The following is a 21,969-nucleotide window of genomic DNA, read 5'->3' as shown; positions in this document are numbered from 1 at the left end:
ATATTTTCAAGACCTTGAATCATTCTTGTAGTGCTTTACTCAACACTTATCTCCCTACTACTATTCTATATTCCCCTGTTTATGCATCCAAGGACTTGTAGCCATCTCAGTCACCATATAGCACTGGGAATTCATGTTCAGTTGAGCAATTAGCACTTTCAGATGCCTCAGTGACCTACACTGTCATTTCAGAGTTACAGATTACCAGGATATAATCCCACATTCTGTGAATAGGACCTACATTCTTTGTTCCAAGATATGTATGGCTGTGCATTGGGCTAGATAAAACCACATGATTTGAATGAGCTCACCTTACCAAATGATTCAGCTGTGTATCAGTGACTTCCCTTTGCTGTCATTCACCACCCAGCCAACCTTTGTGTCAGCTGTAAATTTTACCAACAATGACCTGACACCTTGGCACCATATTGTTGTGTCTGACCTGATACAATGTGACAATGTTTCACAGAAGCAATCCTGAAAGGGAATTTGGGAACCTCATGAACCACGACCAGAGTTTCAGACACACTCCAGCCCAGAAGGTAAATCCTATCTGTCTATGTGAGTCCTTTGCACTGACTCAGATAGACAGGGACTCAGATAGAAGGGAAAAAATTTGTCTTGAAACTCCCCTCCCCCACCCCAGAAAAAGCAGAGTCAGGTAGACAAAAAATGTTTCATGAATTTGTGTCGATTTCAGCAAATTGTTTCAGCTGAAACAAACATTTAGATATTTTGGGCAAGCGCTTCACAAAATGACCAGAGGAGGTGCTCTGCCACCACCACCACCACCACCACCCTCTTATGATCTTTAGCTCAGCCGCTAAGGCCTTCATCAGGATGTGGGAGAGCTGGGTTTGAATACCCATTTGGCAGCAGGGACTTAAACCCATGTCTTCACCCACCCAGGTGAATTCCCTAAGCACAGGGTTATTCTGGCGGTGGATCTCGCTTCATCTTTCTTGCTGAAGCTTACTCACTTTGTATAAAGTTCTTGAATGGACATTGGGGCAGAGAGTGAGAGAGAATGAATCTAGCCTGGTATTTAGGGGACTAGAGGAGGGACACCTGGCTTTTAGTCCCTGCTCTGGGGGGGAAATTCAAACCTGGGCCTCCCACATCCTGGGTGAGTGCTCTGACTACTGGGCTAATAGTTAGAAGGGGGGCATTGCCAGCCCCAGGTTTGTGAATCTAGCACTTCATTTCCTTTTACTGAACATACCTAAAATGAAACTTCGCTGACTTTTTGGGCTGCTGAAAATTCCAAAACAATCTCGGTTGTAGTTGAACAGGAAGGGAACTTTTGTTTTGATTTGTCAGAACTGCCAGTGAACCAGAAAATCAGTTAGTTGCCCAGCTCTAACCAGGGCCCAACTCCAGTGCCTCAGTGTGGCAACCCAGGATCCTGTGACAGGGGCACAGGCCACCCCCACCCCAGTCTCTGGCCCTTCACCCTGGCTTCTATCCCCCTTGCAGCCCCACTTTTTGCCTGTATTTGCCCCCCTCCTCCTTCATCCCCACTCCCATTCCCTTCCCCCATCCCCTCACCCATTCCCTTCCCCCTTCTCGCTGCCCCTCCCGCTCTGTCATTCCCCTTCCTCCTTCTCTCTGCCCCCTCCCCTTTCTCTCTGCCCCTCCCCACTTCCCCCTCCAGTTTCCTGCAGGCGACTAGGCCCGGCTCGCTTCCCGGTGATTGGCCCCGGCCACAGGCGCGCGCTCGCTCCCCCCAGCTCGCTCCCGAGCGGCGCGCGCCGCAGCCGGCAGGCTGGCGCGGTTGCCTTGGGAACAGCCAGACGCCGGCCTGGCAGAGGGGCGAGCTGGGGAAGGCCTCGCGAGGTGAGCGGCGGGGAGCCCGCGCCTCCAGAAGCGCCGCGGGCACGCCCCAAACACCCCCCTGAATTCACCCTCGGCGGGAGACCCCGTCCTCCCAAACACCACCCGGAACCCCTCCCACTGGAGAGCCCCCATCCTCAGCTCCTGGAGGAGCCCACCTTACCCCCCCATCCCTTGGGCCCCAGCACCCCCGTCAGGGAGGACCCTGCCTGTACGTCCTGGGGGAACCTCCTAAAAGACCCCACCCACCGAGGGAGCACCCCAGTACTCCCCCATCGAGCAAGGGCCTGTTCCCCATTTCAGGGAGACCTGTTAAACGCACAGTCCCAAGGGAGTGATCCAGCGCCCCCCCCCACACACACACCCAGGGAGCAACGCTTCCCTCAGTGCCTCAGAGAGGAGGACCCCCCCCATTTGGGAAGACACCTCCTCCTCATAGGGGAGCGATCCCCCAAAACACCCCTTTCTCAGTGGTGCATGCTCCAGCGTCTCCATCAAAGGGAGATCTCTCCCCACCATCTCTAGGGATGAACCCCCTGAGCATCCTCTCATCAGAGCAGAGTCCTCCTGATCCTCCCACAGGAGAAGCCTCCACAGCATTCCCCCCATCCTCAGGGAGGGGAAGCCCACCACTCATTCCTAAGGGAGCGTTCCCAGGGACTAGCTTTCAGGCTCCATTAGTGTAGCAACTAACCCCCCTCCCATATATCCCCCTCCCAAGGTGTCTCTGGGGGAGGATTTCTGCACTATTCAAAGGTATGTTGGTAAAGCCAGGTAAATCCCCACTCCCAAAGCACTGCCCTTGGGTGGGAGGCCTCATCTAGCTCCCTATCCTGCATCCAAATGTTCAAAATACACTCAGTTGAACAAATACAGGAAACCTCTAAGACATGGGATGGTCACTGACAATGTATGTTCATCTGAGAAGGCAGTAACAGGTGTCATCCAACATGTTATATGTGCTGAGAGAGGGACATTTGATTTGGGGTGCAGGCTAGGGCTTTTTATGCAATTTGGGATGCACACTGCTGGGTGGGGGTGTTACCCAAAAGAATATGAAAGGAAGAAGTGCGATGTTCTGAAACAGCTTTCCAACAGCAGTAGGGGCAAACAACCTGACTAATTTTAAGATGGAACTTGAGAAATTTATCAATGGAATTGTATGTTGGGGTTGCCTCAGCTTTCAGGGGACTGGGCTCAGTGATAATCCTGGAGTTTTCCAGTCAGATGTTAGTATAAATGCTGCCAAGAGCACTTATCACCTTAGAAGGCTGGAGCTGTTGTCTCATTTGTGTCTACTCAAGCGGGACACTGGTTCTAAATGTTCAGTAATTTTCGCATGAATTTCCCCCCATTTCTCTCTACCCAGTCTATGTTTCTTTTTCTTTATAATTAACCTAGTCTACTATTAAAGTGAAGACTATTTATACTGCCCCTCCCAAGGGTCTGCCACTTTTCTGGGTGTTGTAACAGATGGCTGCATAATACAAAGTGATTAATATGGAGGAACTTCTGCAGAGATTTGGCATTAGGACAGGTGATGGTTAGCATAGGTTTCACAGTATTTTAATTTCTTTTAGTACAGTGTCCCAGATGCAGAACGAAGAGTTTGATAGGCACAATACAAAGCCTTACTGATGTAATAGTTCATGCTGATGTGAGCAGTTCCATTCACTCCAGTGTAAGGGGTTGCAGGCTTAGAACATATAGGAAATAAAATGAATAAATATAGTCAAACAAACAACCCCCCACCAACATAATACAATGTACTATTTATGTCACTATGTGGCTATCAGACCTGTGTGTGGTTTCCCTTCTCCTAACAGAAATATTAATACCCAGTACTGCTATCCAAAAAAAATCATGGTAGGATCCAAAGACCATAAGACGAGCTTAAAACTTATGAAATTAAAAGAAAAAAGTGGTATTTTTTTTATTTCCCGTATGGTTTCTGCGCATTTAGGATGTGCTTTTCTCACTTTTTCAAACACTTTCATCCACAACTGTAAAGCCAAAAAAAAGTGTTCTTGATTTTTTTAAATGAAAGCTGAAATTCTCACTTAGTCACAGGCCTCCAGGTGATGCAGACAAATATAATAGCTGAGCTAACTTCTGCTCTCATTACCACAGTTGTAAATCCAGATTTGCTTCAGCAGAGTGACTGGCTTTATAGTGGTGTAAAAGCTGAATTTGGCCCCTGGAGAATAACTTCAGCAGAATGACCTCAAGTATTCTGATGGGAAAAATATTCTCACTGTTTATGTCAGCGTTCTTAGAATATTAAGTCATTGAAAATGCCTAGGTAAACGGAATGTTTATAGGAGAGAACCATGGCTTCCAGCTTTGCATTCTCTTTCCCATTTCTTTCTTCTTTAATCATCTTTTATCTTCCCATGCCCCTTCCTTTCCTCTTCCTTTCCCTCCCCTTTTTCCTTCTCCCTTACCTTCTCCTATTAATTGTGAGCAGGATTCACCTTCAGAGAATTAATACAGCCCACCATAGTACCATCAGGGACCAGTAGCTGCAGTGAATACAGCAGTGATTGCATTTTAAATTGAGAGACAATTTCAAAGGTGAGGAGCTGTCAAAGTTAAAATGTCATTTGTAATAACTATGAGAATATGAAGTTTATTTACAGTTAGCAAGTATGTCCTTATTTCTGATAAATTCACCTTTTTCTCATGAAAATAAATCCCTGTATCCTCTTTATAGTTCTTAAAAATCATCACTAATTTGTGTGGGACTACTAATGTTTGTAAAAGGCCTTGAACATCTCTTTTTAATTCCTGAAAATATATGGCATGGGCAACATTAGTTTAAATTCCTCCACTTCATCCTCCCAACATACTTCAGCCTTGATCTGTAGGAATGAAAAGATAGGTCCATTCTCTGTAGCTCCATTACAGCTTCTCTACACAGAGGACTTCTCAACATAGAGAGTTCTTCCTGAATAACTACTTCTGATTGACTCCACATGTGCATTCTTATTCTGGATTAATTCCACAGATTAGAGTTAATTCAGAATAAGGTATTCATATTCCAAAACAAAAGCATCCACATATGGATTTAATCAGAAATAGCTGCTCTGCTTTAAATTCCTACCCTAATTTCTTCTGGATTAAATTTTGTGTATAGATGAGCCCTAAATGCTTGGTTTCTTTTCTGAGATTGCCAACAGAGAGCCAGTTAGTGACATACATTATGATGGTTCTTGTCTAGGTCCTAGCAGACAGACAGAGACATTCAATTTCATTTTGCATGGGCCACTTTACAGTTTATCAATTATACAGTGTGAAACAATGTATATATGCACATTATGAGGTTTTCATGACATCATGGAATCTTGAGAGTGAAAGTTACATAGATTGTTATATCTTAGATGTTCTCATGGACTGCCTGTGTTTATTGTATGTGATGGACCACACAAAATGTTAACAAGAATACATTATACCTGTCACAGAACAAGATTTACAGGTATATAATTTATTGTCTGGACTCCACACATTCTTTGCTTGCCTTATTTGATGACATCTGTCAACTCTTCTGAAAAAAGTAGCATTACTTTTAATTAACTTAATATATATCTCCAAAACCTTTTGGTGCTGTTAGCATGTCTATCTGACTTTTTCAAACATCAAATAATTGACTGTTTTTCATCTTCTTAGCTGAACCTGGCTAAGGCCAGTGTTATTTTTCTTTTCTCTTGACAGATGCTAAATGAATTAGACAGCAAGACAGCAGGTTCACAGGGCCTGCTGCCTGACCCACAGTTATTAGGATTCTTGATGTCCTGGATCATTTCTGAACTGAGTATTTGAACTTAATTTCATTTCTATTTTCAGGACATCCATTTTCTATTTGAGGAACCTTGTTTGCCTTTGTCATTTCCTCAGGCTTCTGTGATTGTTTAAGAAAACTTTTGTCACACATAACTTTCTGCAAGAGATGACTGTATCTTGCTTAATAGTCTATGAGCTTTTCTGTTGCTATCACTGTTTTCTCACTAATTCTCCATCAGTGTACCTCAGATAATTTTTGCTGATGTCTTGAATGCAGCTCTCTGTACAGGGTGATCAGCATACATGCCCTCCAGAAATTTGTACACTGCTCATTTAGACCAAGTCAGTATGACCTTCTCTTACATTACTGCAATTTTATTATTATTTTAGATTTTGTTTGAAGTAGTTTATGTTTCTGGATAAATCTGGGAGATAGCATCGTCCAATGGGTAGGAAACTAGACTAGAAATCAGGAGACCTTTTTTGTAGCCATGGCTCTGTAACTGACTTGCTGTGTGACTTTGGGCAAGGCACTTTACCTCTTTGTGCCTCTGTTTCTCTCCTATTGTAGAGTTTAAGCAAGCGCTTTGATACAGGGACTGTATCGCATTAGGTGTCTGAATAGCAACTAGCATAATGGAGTTCCAGTGTGAACTGAGACTGCTAGGCATTGCTGTAGTAATAATTTTTCTCTCTGCTTTGAGACCATCCTGGAAATCATCAGGTGTGATTATTCAACTTGTTTTAAATCTAAATTAATATGTATTCTCTCCTGCGTGGTTAACAAATGTTAGAGATTAATAAAGCTTCTTTCAGCAGGACTGGGACGAACAGCAATTTTCAGTTCTAGACCTGTGTTTTGAGGGACTCTTTTTCAGAAACTTTAGGCTTTTGGGATGATTTTTTTCATACTTGGATTCTGGCTGAAGGTGATTTTTTTTTGAGTGAAAATGGTGCAGTAGTGACATACAACACTGGGAGACCTTGTAAGATGCAAACACATCGCGGAGGGGCTCCTAAGCACTTTGGTATAGATTACATCTTTATGGTACAGTCTTAAATAGGGTGTGAGGTGTGGCACAGCTAAGATGACCATATTTTTAAAATAAAAAGAGGGATGCTTTTGTGTTAGCAATTTTTAGAGGCCTCAAAGTGGTATTCATACAGGTAATGCAGTTTCATACTCATGGTATAATGATATGAAACCATATGCACTAGAATTTTATATCTATATGAAACCACACAGAATTGCCAAACAATTTCTGTATGTTTCTGGGAACCACAGGAAGAAGGTACAATGAGGACAGAAGGGGTATTAGGTACACATCCTCTCCCTTCTCAACATTCCCAGAGGGGTCCAAGCAGTGGCTTTGCTCTTCTGACTAGGCTGGATCATCGAACCATTGTATTCATATTGTAGTTAGTTGCCTAACATGTTATGATAAGCTTTGGCCTTGAATAATGGTTGCCATAAAATGCATGCTCACTACATGATGAAGGTGAAGCAGCACCACACATCAGTTTACATTGTTCAAAGCATATTGCTATATCAAACACTTCTTTTTTTAAATAAGTACAACATTTTGAAGAAAAAAAAAAAACAGGCCATTTTAGGTATCCTGAAAGTCATAAGAAAAACTGGGATTGTCCCAGTGAAACTCAGACATACAGCCTCTGTAGGCAGGGAGAGTTCAGGGAGGACTGGGTCTCAGGGAAAGTCCATCTCCAAGTGGCCTTCTGGATGGTACAGCCTGTGCTCCCCTGTATCTCTTGCCTGCTAGGGGAAGCTAGGGCCATGGCATCACCTTACCATCTTCCTGTTACTCCTATGTTTATAAACTGATAAGGTTCCAAGAGAGGCATCCAGAATCCAGGAAATATTAGCATTAAAGGTATATATTTCTCCCTCACATTTTTGTACATTGCTGCCACTAAGCTCCTTTTTCTCAGGAGATAGATTAAGGTATCTAATAAAAATTGCTGTATATTTTTCCTGTTTTCCATACAGCAATCCAGTTATGTGCAGAGGCATGTCTAAAAGTTACAGAATGTTAGTACTATGGCAAATTTATTACAGTCTAAGGAGAGCCATAAGTATGAGCAAAAATTCTATCAGGTTATATGCCAAACTGAAGCAGGATGAGAATTATAAGAAGTAAAGGAGTCTCTCTTCTAGTGACTCCTTAACTGTGCCTTTCAGGTTCAAATTTAATTCTCTCTCATATAGTCATACAAATCCATGCACCTTTGTATGCTCTGCTGCCTGAAATTACACTGGCAGGTGGAATAGTGGACCCAATAATAGGCCCAGTCCCACAAGGCACTAATAACCTCCTGCATGGTGTTGAGCACATTGGCAGTTGCACATTGCAGAAATCAGGCTCCAGTATTACAGTTCAGTACAGATTTGAGAAATAATCATTCGCTTCTAGTAATTGCACAGAGGAGACAACTAATTTAAGCTTTCTGTCCTTAATCTATTTTGGATTTATACAATTCTGCATTAATAAATAATTTACCTAGATCAGATTCCTTGTTGCTATCTATAACACTACTGCTGTACTAGATCACAGTGCAGCAAATTTGGGCCGATTTCCTTCTAATGATCAGAACAAGTTCGTTCATGGTGATTGGTTACTCTGTAATTAGTAAAGAAAGGCTGTAAGACCTTTCTTTAGACAGGAGCATCTCTTCTCTCCCTCATTAGTAATTAACATGTAGGGAAAAGGCAATCAGAGCAGAGCAAAACTGAAGTAGTGAGATAAAAAATGATCTTTAAGACAACATATTTGCTTTAGGTGCAGGTCCTGGTTACCTACTGTAATGTACGATTCCAGAGAAAGAAAGAAGTTCATCAGTGATGCTCAGTATGTGAGGGAAATGCAACACAAGATGGATTCAGAGTATCAGGTATGCCCAGAAAGCAATAGACTTTGCTCAGCTATTTCATTGTTACTTGTTGAAAGTTACCTTCACTCAGGTAGAACATGAGCTGGTGATTAACAGCTAAATGCTATTGTTATATATACACACACACACACACACACACGTACGTCTAATTAGGGAACTTAGATTTTGTTATCTTATACTCTAAGATCAGTAGAAATGTCATGCAGGAAGATATCAGTGAATGTTTTCAGGCCATTCAAATGGCATTTCCTAATGCAGTTGGTTCTCCTGCAAGAGAGTTTTCTCTGTACCTCTCACAGTGCACTCCCTAACTTAGCAGGAATATTTCTGCTTCCTTAAGGCCCTTCCACCAGCCCAGAGAGTCCTGGGCAAACACACTTCCTCCCACTTTCCTTCCCAACTGCCTTGGCTCCCTGTTGCAGGCCTGCCTGCCTACATTCCTTCAGGGAGGCTTTGTCTACCAGCAGTCTAACTCACCTGGCTAGAATGATAGCAGTTTCTCTCACTCAGCAAGAGTGAGAGATTTGCTCTCCTTCCTAATTAGCCCCATTTATGCTGGGTTCATCCCTTTTCTACTCACCCTTTCCAGGCTTGAGACATACTGCAGGTGTAGCAGGGTGAGTCTGATTGAGCTCATAGGCCCTTATTAACCCTTTCTGACTCAGTGCCTAACTTTAAACATGTGAGTAGTTGAAATCAATGGAATTACTCTATTCACATACTGGAAGTGAGGCATGTGTTTAAGTACTTTACTGATCCTCAGATGTATTTAGCTGCATACCTTCCATTGATTTCAACAATGAAAGTTAGGCACCTAAATACCTTTGAGGATCTGAACCTTTGTGATGTGCTGATGTCAGTTCTCACTGGCTTCAGTTCTCACTGATGTCAGTGGTAGACATGTGGTGCTCAGTATCTTGAAAGATGGGATTCATAATTTTCATAAAAAGAAAGGAAGTACTTGTGGCACCTTAGAGACTAACCAATTTATTTGAGCATAAGCTTTCGTGAGCTACAGCTCACTTCATCGGATGCATACTGTGGAAAGTGTAGAAGATCTTATTATATACACACAAAAAGCATGAAAAAATACCTCCTCCCACCCCACTCTCCTGCTGGTAATAGCTTATCTAAAGTGATCACTCTACTTACAATGTGTATGATAATCAAGTTGGGCCATTTCCAGCACAAATCCAGGTTTTCTCACCCCCCCCCCCAACACAAACTCACTCTCTTGCTGGTAATAGCTTATCTAAAGTGACCACTCTCCTTACATTGTGTATGATAATCAAGGTGGGCCATTTCCAGCACAAATCCAGGGTTTAACAAGAACGTCGGGGGGGGAGGAAAAAACAAGGGGAAATAGGCTACCTTGCATAATGACTAAGCCTCTCCCAGTCTCTATCCCTCCCCAGACATTCTTGTTAAACCCTGGATTTGTGCTGGAAATGGCCCACCTTGATTATCATACACACTGTAAGGAGAGTGGTCACTTTGGATAAGCTATTACCAGCAGGAGAGTGAGTTTGTGTGTGTGTGGGAAAAGGGGAGGGGGGTGAGAAAATCTGGATTTGTGCTGGAAACGGCCCACCTTGATTATCATACACATTGTAAAGAGAGTGGTCACTTTAGATAAGCTATTACCAGCAGGAGAGTGGCGTGGGAGGAGGTATTTTTTCATGCTTTTTTTGTGTATATAATAAGATCTTCTACACTTTCCACAGTATGCATCCGATGAAGTGAGCTGTAGCTCACGAAAGCTTATGCTCAAATAAATTGGTTAGTCTCTAAGGTGCCACAAGTACTTCTTTTCTTTTTGCGAATACAGACTAACACGGCTGTTATTCTGAAACCTGTCATAATTTTCATGTATCTGTTAGGATGAATGTGAAGCAATATCAATGGGCTACATTTGAAAAATTTCCCCAAGGCAACCCACTTTACTGACGAATATTATCACTGTTGCTGTAAATGTTGAGAAAGAGGGTGCTGGCAATTCTGCTGCTGTTGGTTTTAAGTACTTAAGTATATGCTTAAACATTTTGCTGAGTAGGATGGGCTTAAGTGCATGTTTAAAGTTAAGCTTGTGCTTAAGTGCTTTGCTACATAAGGCTGTTAATTTTTTTCTTAAATATTAATGCAGTATATCCTCTCACAACTTACTTTTTGAGTACACAATGAATTTTCTGAGGATTTGCAAGTAAATCTGTTATTTAGTTTGAATTAAATATCTGCATTATACACCCTTCTTAGTATATTTCCCATCAGTTTGTTATAGAATATAATTTATGACAAGTATCATGGCATATAATTGATATTACATCAGTTGCTTTCAACAGAGAATAAATTGTACAACTTGTATTTGCAAAATAAGTCACCTATGTGGAAGCCAACAGAAAAGGTGCTTAAAAATGGCTTCTCCTTTCTCAACATATATGTTCCAATTGTATCTTCAAGTCATATCTGCATATACTGGCTACATTCTCAAGAAGGTGCACACTATAACATTTATGGGTAAGACTGTGAACCCCTTATTCATAATGGTGGGTAGTTACACAAATAGTGCCATTGTATTAATTGGCAGTATTTGCATGCACAACTGCTCATCAATGTGAATAAGGGGGTCATAATTTGTTTATATGAGAGTAATGTTAATTTTGTAGCAGAAAAGATATTTCCCTTATAGGTTTTGAGAGTAAGCATTCCTTGAAGCCTTTGGGCCAAATTGTGCTGTGTAACATCTGTGTACCTCCATCGACTTCAATTATGTAACTGAGAATTTGCCTTAAGTGCCATAGGATAAACTTTATAGATACATTCAAACTAAGACTCCATGGGAAAAATATTTAGTTACTATCATAATTATTTATTTGTATTGTGGTAGCACCTAAGAGCCCCAATTATGGACCAGGGCCTATTTGTGGTAAGCACTGTACAAATATATGACAAAAAGGCTATCCCTGCCCTAAAAAGCATACAATTTAAGTTGAGCAATATTTCAGCTGAGAGACTCTCAGTGGACTTACAGTCCCATGCAACTTTTAGAATGTTTTTCCAGTGTGCGTACTCTATAACATGACATAACTGAATTAAGGTTGAAAATGACATAAGTAGGTCGGTATACAGAACACATCTCAAATGTTCTAAAGGTTAAAAACTTCTGCTCAAAACTGGTGGTTTTGTGAGCTACCACACTTCCAATAATGCATGGCTTTGCCTTGGAGATGCAAAAGATATAGGTTCAGATCTTCTGGACTGGCTGAGTTGCACTTCAAGTAAGCCTAGGATGGTGGGAGCAACTGTTCCTTTAATACACCCTGTGCTCCCTAATCTTGGTTTGATGAGATTCCTAAATTGGCAGTCCCTGGCCCCAGGCCACAGTAGAGCAGCCTCACGACCATTCTAGTAGCAGGGGATCTACAGAGTTTAGTGGCACTGTGACTATATCCTATTTTTCCCAGCCATGATACCCACCCCAAGGGCCAGGAGGAGGGGGCCACAGTAACCACTGTTACAGACCTACACCATCTGGGGATTCCAACTTCATAGTGGGAATCCTCGGGCAGCAGGATCCATTGGCTCTGTGGCCATTCCATGCTGGCAGACCAGGGTAAAGTAGTAAAGTGTTCTGAGTTCAAGGGAGTTGGCTGTGGGATCAGACTAATTGGTCTGACCACTTTGCAAGCACACTGCAAAACCCTCCTCTTTGACAAAAGCATTTCCACAGTAACTAGCAGGATGATGATTAAAAAAACCCCAAAGGAGCCTCTTTAACTAGTGAGGGGAGAGGAGCAGAAATCTCTGTGAAATCCATTAAGTACCTCACCCTGCAAATTTAATTAACTTGGGAAAGCTTTGATTCTGTGGTGATGGGCGTTATAGAAAATCCTAAAATAGATGAGTGCATGTGTGTGGGGAGTGGGACATACACACACAGAGTCTGATGAGCTGCTGCACAGTTTATTAGTTGTTTACATTTACCAGGATTACTGAGGCACCAGGTCAGGTAATTATTCCGATCAGTGTTAGGCTTAGACATTCAATAGGTGTGAGTTCGGAACAATTGGAGATGAGATTGTCTTGTCCAGGTGCACTGTAGCTAGAATTAAGACACAAGTTATTCAGAAGGAAAATCTTTCTCTTATTCCAGACAAAGAATGTGTTTTGTTCCTTAGGCTTGCCTGAGAAGACAGGAGCAGAATAGAGAACAGACTGAGAAGAAACGAGAGCAACATGCCAGGCAAGAACAGCGACAGAAAACCCTATCTTCCATCTATGCTACACGCAATTATGAAAGACCATGGGTATCAGGCATACCAGTTACCAGACAGGTACTTAAACTATAGGTCACAGAGGGTTTGATAATTTAAAAGATAAAGTCAAGTGGAACAGAATATTGTTACAGGGTAATGGTCTCCTGCTGCTGCATAACATTCCAGGGAAGCAGTTAATAAGAAATGGTTGGTGAGGAACAGCCAAAATATTTACTTTTACATTGAGCCTCTGTGTGTTGCATTCCAGTGACTTTATTTTTTCTATCAAATTATGGACATACATATAATCATTTTTTTAAGAGGGATGCTGGGCAACGTAAGTAACATTTACTCACTGTTCCATTACAGAATAACTACATATTTTTTTAAAATGTGATAGTGAATTTAATGGCAGTATTCAGGAGATTTTCAGTTAACTGAATGTTAAATTCTTCCATCAGATCCATGCCTGTGGAATCTTTCCATACTTCAGACAGTGAGCCAGATCCTTGGTCCTGATAAAGCAGCTTTGTGTAAATATAGCAGCACAAAGGAGCTTTAAAGCTGGCCTAATGGGCCAGCTAGGTATTGCCTTAGTGCAGGATATCTCCAGCACCTACAGTGGCCCCTTAGAGCAGCCCTGAGGCTGCTTTTAACTGGGGTCAGAATTGGACCCCACCAACCTCAGGGAACTGAGGAGAGCAACTGTGGTATAAATCTGCCTTTACTACCCTTTAGGAGCCTGTGATGTGCGCTGTTCACCCCAACTGAAGGACCACTGTTTCTGTTATCTCTGCAGTACAGGCTTGGAACTAACTGATCACCAGAGTGGGGATGGCTTTGATCTGTCTTGAGCATGTTGTTTCTAGCATGACATACCTAAAAGCTAAAATCCTAATATTAGTTTAAATTGTGCTGTTTGGGTGAAAAAAGTATGACAGTCTACAACTGCAATAACAGTATACTGCAGCCACCTCAAATGTGGAACCAGAGACTCAGCAGATGGATGGTTACCAGGGACAGGTACTCTCACTAGGGAAAGAACAAATACTTTATGTGGATTCAATTTTTTCACAAATATATTCACATTTTAAGTACTGAAATATACAGACCTATTAGACAACATATATATATTTTGACTTGTGTTTCAACTGTTTGGCTTGTACACAAATATATTCAGTAATTGCCATGGGTGACTGTGAAGCTGAAGGATGCCTAACCCCCAGGCAGGTAAAGAGGAGCTGTTGAAGGGCCAGGGAGCTGCAGATAGATGCCTTGCCAGGGATGGAGTATGGATTTGCCAATTCTTGATTCAAAAACTTTATATATTATTAATCTTTTAAAATATATCAACATGGAATAGAGATTAAAAAACATAGGTACATAGGAACTGATGAACTAGATCTGACCCAAGGCCCAAGTTTAGTATCTGTCTCTGACAGTGGTTAGTCCTAGCTGCTTTGGAGGAAGGTGCAAGAAAATCTGCAGTTTGGCAAATATGAGATATGTGCTCCCAGGGAAGTTTCCTCCAGCTCTGAAGCACGATGGTTTATATCCTTTCTAAAATTATTGTTTTGGTTTATTTTAACATTTACTGTTATGTGACATTAAAAAAAAAACAGCTGTACTATGCGGTCTCATTATAAACACTGTACAACTGCATACAGGATTTGGCAAAGCACGACATAGCTTTTTCAAAGTTTATTGGATGCAGAGCTCCTGCTAACAATTCCCCAGACTTTGCTGTCTCTCAGACTATAACTCTCTAAGCTGGGATAAGTAAATTTGTCATGTGAACACCAGGTCCCTTTCACTCACAGTCATAGTCATGGGATCCCTCTGAGACCATGGGGCTAGTATATGTCTCCAGGTTATGTCCTGCTTGAACCTTACCTGCCTGTGCTTACTGTTGGTAGTGGCCCAGCAGACACTCTCAGAGCTCAATTAATCTCTTCAATACCCAGCAGGGCTCTCTTTGCAGCTCCATGACAGAATGGTGATAGAGCCAGGGCAATAGTGCCTGTACAGGGAGGTTTTCAAAAGCATTACACAGGTCTTTGGAGCCCTGAACAAGCTTTATTTGACTGTAAATCAAAGAGAAAACCTCAAAGTTTTTCACCAAACTGAGAGATCCAGTGCCTTTCCTTCCATTTTATTCCTGGCAGAGACAAATGAAAAGATCACATCAGAATGGGCCACAGTGATAATAGTTGCTTCTGACTGTGATGATGCTGTGGTTCTTGAACTTAAACCAAATACAGACACCACCTGTGGTGGTGCTGTCTCAAGTCAGAGACTTTTTCTGATGCAGGGGCAAGTAGTCCTCCCAAACTCCAACTTGCTATGTCTAGCAGCCTGGAAGTTGAGAAGGAGGAATTGACCTCCCTGAGATACTCACAAAAAAAGTCAATGAAATGCTCCTGTCTTCCAGGAAGAAGTCAACAAACTCAGTGCATAGAAAATATGGGCAAAAATCTTATTGGTGTTATATATATATACACATGAGATCAATCAACAAAAAATTAACTCCATGTTGAAGTTTTTGCAGTTCAGCTTGCCTACAGGTAGTAGATCAAACACTCACAAAAAACATGTTTCAGCCATCTCAAGCTGCAAAAGACCTTGGTTGATTACTGGACCACAACACATATCTCAATTCCTAAGGGTGGCATCATCATTCACAGATTCCCCTCGTGGATCCCTAATGTAAGCACTGACAACCCCTCCTTTTAAGCCATTGAGGTCATAGAATCATAAGGTTAGAAGGGACTTCAAGGGTCATCTAGTTGAACCCCCTGCCAAGATGCAGGACTTATTGTGTCTAAATCATCCAATACAGATGGCTCTCCAGACTCCTTTTAAAAACCTCCAGTGAAGAAGCTTCCACAGCCTCCCGAGGCAGGCTGTTCCATTGTCCTACTGTTCTTACGGTTTCCCTGAGATGTAATCTAAATCTGCTATGCTATAGTTTGAACCCACTGCCTCTTGTCCTTCCCTCTGTGGCAACTTTTCTCCATCTTTTTGTGGCAGATTTTCAGTTGTCTGAAGACCGCTATCCTATCCCTCCTTAATCTCCTCTTTTCCAAACTAAACATACCCATTTCCTTCAGCCTTTGCTCATATGGCTTGCATTCCATCCCTTTGATCATCTTTGTTGCTTGCCTCTGGATCCTTTCCCGTTTCTCTACATCCTTTCTATACATTGGTGACCATAATTGGACACAGTACTCCAGCTGAGGCCTAACTAGCGCCCAGTAGAGCAGTATTATCACCTCCCCTGACTTGCATGCTATGCCTCTGTTAATGAAACTTAAAACTGCATTTGCTTTTTTTTTTGCAACAGCATCGCATTGCTGACTCATGTGTAGGCTGTAATCCACCACAACTCCAAGATCCTTCTCAGCAGTGCTGCTGCCAAGCCAGTTTTCCCTCATTCTGTATTTGTGCATTTGGTTTTCGTCTTTGTTGAATTTCATTTTGTTGTCTATAGCCCAGTTCTCCAATTTATCAAGATCCCTCTGAATTTTAGCTCTACCTTCCAAAGTATTGGCAACCCCTCCTAGCTTTGTGTCATCTGCAAACTTGATCAGTATGATTTTTGTACCTATATCGAGGTCATTAATAAAGATATTAAACAACACTGGACCCAGAACAGATCCCTGTGGAACCCACTTGAGACCTCCCTCCAATCCAACATCATTTCATTAATAGTTATTCTTTGTTTGTGTTTGTTTAACTAATTATGTATTCACTTAATGGTAGTTCTGTCGAGCTTGCATTTCTTCAGTTTACTTATCAAAATGTCATGTGGGACAGTGTCAAAACCCTTGGTGACGTCCAGGTATATTATGTCCATCGCATTCCCCCATCCACAAAATCAGTTATCCTGTCAAAGAAGGAAATCAAGCTGGTTTGGCATGATTTGTTCTTGGTAAAGCTATGCTGCCTGCAAGTGATTATCCCTTCATCCTCCAGGTATTCGCAGATTGAATGTTTTATACATTGGTGTAGTAGCTTCCCAGGTATCAAGGTCAGGCTGACTGGTCTATAGTTTCCCGGCTCCTCCTTTTCCCCCTTTTTAAAGATGGGTACTATGTTAGCCCTTCTCCAGTCTTCTGGGACCTCTTCTATCATCCCTGAGTTTGTAAATATTATTGCCAGTGGCTCCGAGATTTCTTCAGCTAATTCCTTCAGTACTCTTGGGTAAATAGCATCCAGCCCCGCTAATTTGAATTCATTCAAATTGGTCAGAAGATCTCTGTCATGTTCTTTACTTATCCCAATCCGCATCCCTTCCCTTTTATTGTCTATAGCAACTTCAGTAACAGTCATCCGCTCACATATTATTTTTTGTGAGAAGACTGAAGCAAAGTAGGCATTGAGCCCCTCTGCCTCCCTATCATGTTCTGTTACCAGCTCACCTTCTCCATTGAGTAGCAGACCCACGCCATTCTTGATTTTTCTTTTTTGTCTGACCTCCTCCTTTTTTCCCATACCTATCCTTTCAGCACAATGATGGTACTCATTGATGGTACTCCGATCATGGTACTCAGTGATGGTACTCCAATCATGGGAGTTGTCCCACAAAGTCTCTGTGATGCCAATTAAGTCAATTTTCTTCATATAGCATGACTTCCAGTTCATACTGCTTGTTCCCCAGATATTTTGCAGAATGCCCTGTTGCTTTTCTTTTTGCCTTTTTACTGCAGTTGTGATTTCTAGACCCTTCTCCAGAAATTAGCCTCCCTCCCTTGTCTGCGTTACTTGAACCTAGATGCACGTTTGCTGGATTTTTGTAACTCTCCCCCAGAGGAGCTAGTTTAAAGCTCTCCTTATCAGGTTAGCCAGATGATGTCCAGAGATGCTCTTCCTGGTATTTGATAGATGGAGCCCCTCCCAGCACAGTAATCCTCGTTCCTGGAACATCAGCTCATTGTCGAAGAAGCCAAAATCCTCTTGCCGACTCCACCTGCATAGCCACGCATTTACTTCCACAATTCGATGGTCCATGCTCGGGCCTTCTCCTTCAACAAGGAGGATGGACGAGAACACCACTTGTGCCCCAAACTCTTTTATCCTTCTTGCCAGAGTCACATAGTCTTCAGAGATCTGCTCAAGGTCATTCTTTGCAGTATCATAGAATCATAGAATATCAGGGTTGGAAGGGACCTCTGGAGGTCATCTAGTCCAACCCCCTACTCAAAGCAGGATCAATCCCCAACTAAATCATCCCAGCCAGGGCTTTGTCAAGCCTGACCTTAAAAAATTCAAAGGAAGGAGATTCCACCACCTCACTAGGTAACGCATTCCAGTATTTCACCACCCTCCTAGTGAAAAAGTTTTTCCTAATATCCAACCTAAACCTCCCCCACTGCAACTTGAGACCATTACTCCTCGTTCTGTCATCTGTTACCACTGAGAACAGTCTAGAGCCATCCTCTTTGGAACCCCCTTTGAGGTAGTTGAAAGCAGCTATCAAATCCCCCCTCATGCTTCTCTTCTGAAGACTAAACATCCCCAGTTCCCTCAGCCTCTCCTCATAACTCATGTGTTCCAGTCCCCTAATCATTTTTGTTGCCCTCCGCTGGACGCTTTCCAATTTTTCCACATCCTTCTTGTACTGTGGGGCGCAAAACTGGACACAGTACTCTAGATGAGGCCTCACCAATGTCAAATAGAGGAGAACGATCACGTCCCTCGATCTGCTGGCAATGCCCCTACTTATACATCCCAAAATGCCATTGGCCTTCTTGGCAACAAGGGCACGCTGTTGACTCATATCCAGCTTCTCGTCCACTGTAACCCCAAGGTCCTTTTCTGCAGAACTGCTGCCTAGCCATTCGGTCCCTAGTCTGTAGCGGTGCATTGGATTCTTCCATCCTAAGCGCAGGACTCTGCACTTGTCCTTGTTGAACCTCATCAGATTTCTTTTGGCCCAATCCTCCAATTTGTCTAGGTCCTTCTGTATCCTATCCCTACCCTCCAGCGTATCTACCTCTCCTCCCAGTTTAGTGTCATCTGCAAACTTGCTGAGAGTGCAATCCACACCATCCTCCAGATCATTTATGAAGATATTGAACAAAACCGGCCCCAGGACCGACCCCTGGGGCACTCCACTTGATACCGGCTGCCAACTAGACATGGAGCCATTGATCACTACCCGTTGAGCCTGACAATCTATCCACCTTATAGTCCATTCATCCAGCCCATACTACTTTAACTTGCTGGCAAGAATACTGTGGGAGACCGTGTCAAAAGCTTTGCTAAAGTCAAGGAACAACACGTCCACTGCTTTCCCTTCATCCACAGAGCCAGTTATCTCATCATAGAAGGCAATTAGATTAGTCAGGCATGACTTTCCCTTGGTGAATCCATGCTGACTGTCCCTGATCACTTTCCTCTCCTCTAAGTGCTTCAGAATTGATTCCTTGAAGACCTGCTCCATGATTTTTCCAGGGACTGAGGTGAGGCTGACTGGCCTGTAGTTCCCAGGATCCTTCTTCTTCCCTTTTTTAAAGATGGGCACTACATTAGCCTTTTTCCAGTCACCTGGGACCTCCCCCGATCGCCATGAGTTTTCAAAGATAATGGCCAATGGCTCTGCAATCACAGCCGCCAGTTCCTTTAGCACTCTTGGATGCAACTCGTCTGGCCCCATGGACTTGTGCTCGTCCAGCCTTTCTAAATAGTCCCGAACCACTTCTTTCTCCACAGAGGGCTGGTCACCTTCTCCCCATGCTGTGCTGCCCAATGCAGTAGTCTAGGAGCTGGCCTTGTTCGTGAAGACAGAGGCAAAAAAAGCATTGAGTACATTAGCTTTTTCCACATCCTCTGTCATTAAGTTGCCTCCCTCATTCAGTAGGGGCCCCACACTTTCCTTGACTTTCTTCTTGTTGCTAACATACCTGAAGAAACCCTTCTTGTTACTCTTAACATCTCTTGCTAGCTGCAACTCCAGTTGTGATTTGGCCTTCCTGATTTCACTCCTGCAAGCCTGAGCAATATTTTTATACTCATCCCTAGTCATTTGTCCAATCTATCTCTTCTTGTAAGCTTCTTTTTTGTATTTAAGAGCAGCAAGGATTTCACTGTTAAGCCAAGCTGGTCGCCTGCCATATTTACTATTCTTTCTACACATCAGGATAGTTTGTCCCTGTAACCTCAATAAGGATTCTTTAAAATACAGCCAGCTCTCCTGGACTCCTTTCCCCCTCATGTTATTCTCCCAGGGTCTTGCCCATCAGTTCCCTGAGGGAGTCAAAGTCTGCTTTTCTGAAGTCCAGGGTCTGTATTCTGCTGCTCTCCTTTCTTCCTTGTGTTAGGATCCTGAACTCGACCATTTCATGGTCACTGCCTCCCAGGTTCCCATCCACTTTAGCTTCCCCTACTAATTCTTCCCGGTTTGTGAGCAGCAGGTCAAGAAGAGCTCTGCCCCTAGTTGGTTCCTCCAGGGCTTGCACCAGGAAATTGTCCCCTACATTTTCAAAAAACTTCCTGGATTGCCTGTGCACCGCTGTATTGCTCTCCCAGCAGATATCAGGGTGATTGAAGTCTCCCATGAGAACCAGGGCCTGCGATCTAGTAACTTCTGCGAGTTGCCAGAAGAAAGCCTCGTCCACCTCATCCCCCTGGTCTGGTGGTCTATAGTAGACTCCCACCACGACATCACCCTTGTTGCTCACACTTCTAAACTTAATCCAGAGACACTCAGGTTTTTCTGCAGTTTCATACTTGAGCTCTGAGCAGTCAGACTGCTCTCTTACATACAGTGCAACTCCCCCACCTTTTCTGCCCTTCCTGTCCTTCCTGAACAGCTTATATCCATCCATGACAGTACTCCAGTCATGTGAGTTATCCCACCAAGTCTCTGTTATTCCAATCACGTCATAATTCCTTGACTGTGCCAGGACTTTCAGTTCTCCCTGCTTGTTTCCCAGGCTTCGTGCATTTGTATATAGGCACTTGAGGTAACCTGCTGATCGCCCCTCTTTCTCAGTATGAGGCAGGAGCCCTCCCCTCTCACGCACTCCTGCTCGTGCCTCCTCCCGGTATCCCACTTTCCCACTTACCTCAGGGCTTTGGTCTCCTTCCCCCAGTGAACCTAGTTTAAAGCCCTCCTCACTAGATTAGCCAGCCTGCTTGTGAAGATGCTCTTCCCTCTCTTTGTTAGGTGGAGCCCGTCTCTGCCTAGCACTCCTTCTTGGAACACCATCCCATGGTCAAAGAATCCAAAGCCTTCTCTCCGACACCACCTGCATAGCCATTCATTGACTTCCACGATTCGACGGTCTCTACCCAGGCCTTTTCCTTCCATGGGGAGGATGGACGAGAACACCACTTGCACCTCAAACTCCTTTATCCTTCTTCCTAGAGCCATGTAGTCCGCAGTGATCCGCTCAAGGTCATTCTTGGCAGTATCATTGGTGCCCACGTGGAGAAGCAGGAAGGGGTAGTGATCTGAGGGCTTGATGAGTCTCGGCAGTCTCTCTGTCACATCGTGAATCTTAGCTCCTGGCAAGCAGCAGACTTCTCGGTTATCCCAGTCGGGATGGCAGATAGATGACTCAGTCCCCCTGAGGAGAGAGTCCCCGACCACCACCACCCGCCTCCTTCTCTTGGGAGCGGTGGTCGTGGAACCCCCAACCCTAGGATAGTGCATCCCATGCCTTCCAATCGGTGAAGTCTCCTTCTGCTCCCTTCCCTCAGACGTATCATCTGGTCCACTCTCCGCATTAGTACCTGTTGAGAGAACATGAAAACGGTTACTTACCTGTATCTGCCCTGCTGGTACATGGACATTCCCCTTTTTTCTTCTGGAGGTCACATGATGCCAAATTTCTTCACCATCCTTCTGTCCCCGATGTGCAGCCTGCTCTGAATCTTCAGAACCTCGTGCCCGTAGAAGCCTATCCTGACATCCGTCCAGGAAATCTTCAGTTTCTCTTATGCAACACAGGGTCGATACCTGTTGCTCCAGACCTTGAACCTTCTCTTCCAGTATGGAGACCAGCTTGCACTTTGTACAGACAAAGTCGCATCTGTCCTGTGGAAGAAAGACAAACATAGCACATCCAGTGCAGGTCACAACAGCTGAACACCCCCCATCCATATAACCTTCCTTCTACGAGCTTCCTCAGGAGTTGTAGTAATTACTCAGAGAATCCGGCAAGATGTAAGCCTCAGTTGGCTCTCC

The 21,969-nt window shown here is 43.4% G+C and overlaps 1 protein-coding gene across 2 annotated transcripts in view; it reads left to right on the top strand.

Moving 5' to 3' along the window:
• Positions 1-1,764: 1,764 nt before the first annotated feature.
• The window catches only part of MARCHF10 (membrane associated ring-CH-type finger 10), a 98,156-nt gene continuing 77,951 nt past the window's right edge, over positions 1,765-21,969 (top strand). The window contains exons 1-3 of one of the 2 annotated variants that reach the window (XM_084615564.1): positions 1,765-1,836; positions 8,412-8,523; positions 12,699-12,854. In XM_084615564.1, the coding sequence (XP_084471690.1) occupies positions 8,437-8,523; positions 12,699-12,854 (243 nt within the window). In that variant the 5' untranslated portion in view covers positions 1,765-1,836; positions 8,412-8,436. Of the gene's footprint in view, positions 1,837-4,316; positions 4,408-8,411; positions 8,524-12,698; positions 12,855-21,969 lie in introns of those variants that run through there. The other variant, XM_084615563.1, reaches the window with a different exon arrangement.

The sequence above is a fragment of the Lepidochelys olivacea genome (assembly GCF_965140295.1).
Source record: "Lepidochelys olivacea isolate rLepOli2 genome assembly, chromosome: 27".
Taxonomy (NCBI): Eukaryota; Metazoa; Chordata; order Testudines; family Cheloniidae; genus Lepidochelys; species Lepidochelys olivacea.
This window is presented reverse-complemented; position numbering and strand designations above follow the sequence as displayed.